We start from the raw sequence: 5155 nt of genomic DNA, 5'->3' as shown, positions 1-5155 counted from the left end.
ATGTATTTATTTCCCATGCATTGTTTGTTTGGGGATTTTGTTGTTGTTTGGGGGTTTTGTTTGTTTGTTTATTTTAATCCAGTACATATAATGCCTGCAAGCAACGCTTTCAAATTGTCTATTCTGTAAGTTTGCTCCATGACTGACTTTAAAGTAACTACCCAGAAGCACAGTGTTTGTTTATTTAAAAGTCTTCTGGAAAATTGCTACTGCTCCTGATGGAGAATCACAAACACTGCAATTCTAGGGCATGACAGGCTATTTAGGAGATATTTGTATCCTCTATAAGTAAAGGAATATCCAGTTCTCTACAGGAAAATAAGCCACTGGAGGGAAATCCTCAATTATGATTGTTTTTACTTAATGTCACTGGGACCATTCTGAAAGCAAGAATAACCAAATCACTCTATTTCCAATACTTAGTCATCAAATTACTATAAAGCAGAAAACAAGGTAACATAAAACAGTATTGGTGAGCTTGCTTCATGTCAGTTGACTCTGTATCATTAGCAGTGTTACCAAAAGTCAAGTCCTGAGCACCTTCTCTTCACAGATTATTTTTTTTTTTAAAGCACTCTTCAGGTATTGATGGTCTTAGTTTCAGCCCACCACTGTCTAGCAGAGACATGGAGAGGCAAGAGCTGGTGTTTGTTGGAGGCTGCGGTTCCCAAAGACTCACTTCTCTCACATCACAAAGTGATACTGCCTCCACATACCGGAAGAAACATTTCTCTTAGAAAGGATGGAGTTTTGGGAGGAATAGGAAGCAGCCCTGACCCTGGGCTGATGTTGATGGCAGATAAATCTGTATGATCTCAGAGATCAGGACAAAAAGGTCAAGAAGTTGTTCCCTAGAAAGGAAATCTCCAGTTTCATGAGTGCAGCTCTTGGTGTTGCAGAAAAACCCCACTTGAGCCACAGAAATTGCTTATCAAGCCAAGAGTGGCTCCTTTTTATGAGGGTTTCTGAAATCAGGCAGGGAAACATGGAATAAAATCCATTAAAAAAATAGTGGGATGCTGCAGGCAAGGGAAGTGCATCCTTTGCAGAAGAAAGAAATGCTGTGAGTGTATGTTACTCACAGATCAGAATTTTTGTCACTATTATTTTGCCCCAGGGTCTTGGCTGGTGATGGCAGTGTCACTACTGTATAGGATCTCCAATTCTAGTTCCTGTTCCAGCGTTCAAGCTTTTAAAACTCATTATATCATTTAAAACACAATGCAGTAAACACATCAGTCTCTTAATCATAGCTTAAGAAAATCCCCTGAATTTGCTGAATCACTTGTAATTAAGTAGCCCCCAGGCAGTAGAAGCAAATCTTGTTTATTCTGAGGCATCATCAAAGAATATGACAGCATCATGTGACTGTAGGGAGGTCAGCATTGTGTAGCACATTAACAAATACCCATGGCTGCCTTAATCCAAAGCAATTTGCGTAGCCAAGAGAGACACAAATCACTTACAAACTGCTGATCCTCAGCCTTCAACCTATGCCTCCTTTGTAATCTGTGGATAACTGAGAGGTGCTATTTCCAAACTGTATTCACAAAATGCCTTCCAATTTGGTGTGTGTGGGACTGACCATCACAACTGAAGGCACTCCAGCCTGGAAACTACCAGTTAACAAGGAATATCAGAAAAACCATGAAGCAAATAAAAGCAGGTATCTCAACCTGGGCACAAGAGAAGTGGATCCAGTGTGTACATCTGGCCTGGGGCAGATAATTGTCCAAGTGCAGTCTGGGGCCACACGTGTGAAAATTCTGGGAGGGAATGAGGTGTATGTAGGTGACAGAGCTTCATTTAACAGAGCCCAGAAGGGCTTATTTTTGATGCCTGAACCTGTCTCAAGCACAAGACAAAGCGTCTATCTCTTACATCCCCTATGGCTGACCCCCGACGCAGGTGCATTACTCAGCCTGCTTGGGCACCCAGGTGAACCTCCATCCTCCGTCCTCATCCCTGCGCACAAAGGCTTGTCCCTGGTGGAAGGTGTGTGTTCTCACATTGCGGTGAGGACTCAGAGATGTTGTGAAGGCCACTTCTGTTCTGTTGGGTGACAAACTGCGAGTCAAATAAGGCAACTCGTAGGCTGGGAAGGAGGAAACACTTGGCACTGATGTCACACATGGTGCTGAAGAAAACTGAGGAAGGAAGGGAGAGTCCTCGCTGCATGGATGAGTACTGCTGTTAGCTGGAGGCAGGCGGCTGCAGCTATACGCTTCTGCTGCTCCTTCACCGTGGTTGTAGCCTATTGCTTCACCAGGGCTCAGGCAGTACGTGTCTTTTGCAAAGTCTGAGGATAGGGCACTGTAGTTAGCTGAAGTTTCATCAATGGTGTTGACATCTTTTAATCCCAAAGTCTGCAAGACCCAGCTGTCCACAGCAGGGCTGGCTTCCTCTTCACAGGCAGTGAATTCATTAAAGAGGTTCCTTCTAGCTTTGGAAGCATGAGGTGTTTCTTGAGGAACAAAGTAGTGATCTTCTTTTAATCTCCTCTTGGTGCTTTTGAGAATGGCACAGGTTTTTTGGCCATGGCAGGACAGCAGTTTCTATTTAAAAAAATAAAATAAGGGTAGAGAGAGAAGATTAAAATCTGAATTGAACTCATTAATCCACCTCATTATTATTGCAGGCCAAGGGCCCTTCAGGCATCCAGGGATGGTCAACAGAAGGCAGGAATAACAAGGAAGCTCCCCACCATGTCACGAATACAGTGCCCAGATGCCACCTGTGGTGGTTTCACCCTGGACTCGCCTCCACATGACACAGAAGGGTGGCCACATCTCCCTGCTGTGCCCAGCAAAGGAAATCTTCTACACTGCCAGGAGCCAGGTCTTGGCATGTGAGGGGGGACATGCCACACTGTCAACTCAGAATAGGATACAACAGTTAAGTCAAATATTTTTACAGGTTTTTTAACCTTGTGCCCAATCCACAGATTTAAGCAAAAAATTAATAGTTCATTTTCATGGACAAGGCTGGAACAACAAAACATGATATCGAGCCAATAGGGAAAAATTAATTTTCTCCTTTTGGATGACAGAGAGAGAATCAAAAAATTTAATTAAAAAAACCACCCTTCAGAGTTTAAGTGAATGTTTCCTCTAACCTGAAGTATTTAATTTTGTATCTTACATTTAAAAAAAACCAAACAACTTTTTAATTAGTAAATTTGGGGAAAAAAGAGAAGATCAGTATTCTAATGTAAATTAATAAAATGTTTCATTGAAAGATGACAAAACAAAACATAAACCAGAAAGCACCCAAAACATTTAAAAAAGAAAAACCTAATCCTTATCAAGAGGGATAATTGACAAAACAGATACCTTCAAGAAATATATGTTCAAATTTGAATTTTTCATTCAAAAAAATGTGTTAGATGGAATAATTTTATCTTGCTGATAAACTTAACTTACTTAAAACTAACTTAGAAAGTACACTTAATTATGCCATGGGCTATACTGTCTCTAAAGTCAGAACCTGATAGGATGTCATTCCTAGGGGAGCTGTCATCTTAAATCCATGACCAGCAATTTGGCAGCTCTGTGAAGTTAAATAGATCTCACACTGCAGGTTGTCTACACTCCTAGACTTTCCATATATTTTAATGGCATGTACCTATTCAACCCATTTCTTCCGCACACGTCTATACAACAGGTTTGAACACAATACCTTGGCTTTTTCTTCTAAACACTTAATCAGGGCAGAATTCAGGTATTGACGGAGGTTATTATTTTCTTCGTGTAACCTAGCAAGTTCCTCTTCCTTCTGAAGCAAAGTATCTTGGAGCTGTGGAATAGAGATATTGATGAATAGATGTTGACTCTGTAACTTAATAGCAATTGCCCCATGGTACAGGCTGCTTGGATCTGATGATGTGGGTGTTTGCTTTGTGAACTCAACCCACCCCCTCCAGCCTCTTGTCTCTGTAAATCTAAGTGGCATGACTGTTCAGTTTTCACTTTGGACTTCCTTTATTCTTTAGTGAGTGCTTGAGAAGATTACTCTGAAAAAAGACTGTAACCACAGAATAATAACAGAGAAGAGTTACAGGTAGCCCTGTCAACAGCCAGAAACCGTCATGGGCATGACAGCAACTGCCATATATCCTCCTCAGCGGCACTAAGCATCCCTTGGCACCCCTCTCACTCCCATTTATTGTTGGCTGGTGAGGAAAGGAAGGAAGAGGTGCAGACTAACAGTTTGGAGGGGTAGAGCGCAGAAGGAAGATGCAGCTGCTGTTCTTTATGACACCAAGTAGTACTCGGTGATCCCTTCAATCCAGGACCCTATTGTGCCAGTCCCAGTACACGTGCAGAGCTGAGAGAACCCCTGGCCCCAAGAGCTGAACAGGTATGTTTTGATTTGCAATTGCTTAAGTCTACAAAGAGATTTTTGCCTCCTGCTCATAGCTCTGGAAACTCCTTTGAAAGGACAAAGGACCTTCCGCCAGGGACCCCAGGCACCTGCTTGACCACAGGCTGAAAACCATTGATTTAAATGATTGAGGTAGAGCCAAAGAAAGAAATACGCTGATGTCTAGAACTAAGTTTTGATTCCAGGGATCTTGAATGAATTTTCATCAATTTCCCTGTGTCAAAATCATTCCAAACATTTGATCAGAGTGATTTGTCTGTGGTTCCTTCACCTAGGATTGTTCAGAGTTTTTCCTTGATGGAATTTACAAAAAAGGAAAGAAGAGAGAAAATAAAGTAAAAAGGAAATGCTTTTTGGTCAGAATGGTTTGTCCTCCATAAAATTAAATAATTCTGATGGAATAATTTTTCATGAAGTTAATCCTGGTGGGCTCAGGAGGACAAACGCCACGTATTTTTATTCAACAGCATGAGGGTCTGCATCATCAGAACCTGAGGGACTACCTGGTCATGTCCCAGGTCTTCTCTAGCACCAAGGCATCTGGCATAATGTGCTGTAAGAGGAAAGGGATGAGTAGGGAACTGTGCAACAGTTATTCCAGCTTCACGAGACAACGTGGGGGAAACAAAATACTTCAAGCAAAGAACAAAACACACCCAAATAAAGCAGTTTGCTACCATTTCCTGCACGTGTGCCATCGAGAGGGAGACGTGTCCTAAACCAACCCAGAAGGAGCGATACGTGATACGAAGTTGAAGAACCTCGGGGGCAG

At 42.0% G+C, this 5155-nt stretch overlaps 1 protein-coding gene across 1 annotated transcript; it reads right to left on the bottom strand.

Moving 5' to 3' along the window:
• Positions 1 to 1913: 1913 nt before the first annotated feature.
• On the bottom strand, positions 1914 to 3795 carry GMNC (geminin coiled-coil domain containing; the record flags this gene model as incomplete). The annotated part of the gene is made up of 2 exons (XM_009872730.1): positions 1914 to 2555; positions 3679 to 3795. Coding segments are annotated over 2 exons (759 nt in total), but the record flags the coding sequence as incomplete, so codon positions are not given.
• Positions 3796 to 5155: the final 1360 nt, after the last annotated feature.

This window comes from Apaloderma vittatum, unplaced genomic scaffold (assembly GCF_000703405.1).
Source record: "Apaloderma vittatum isolate BGI_N311 unplaced genomic scaffold, ASM70340v1 scaffold27257, whole genome shotgun sequence".
In the NCBI taxonomy this organism is placed as follows: domain Eukaryota; kingdom Metazoa; phylum Chordata; class Aves; order Trogoniformes; family Trogonidae; genus Apaloderma; species Apaloderma vittatum.
Note: the sequence above shows the minus strand (reverse complement) of the source record. Positions and strands in the feature narration are given on the sequence as shown.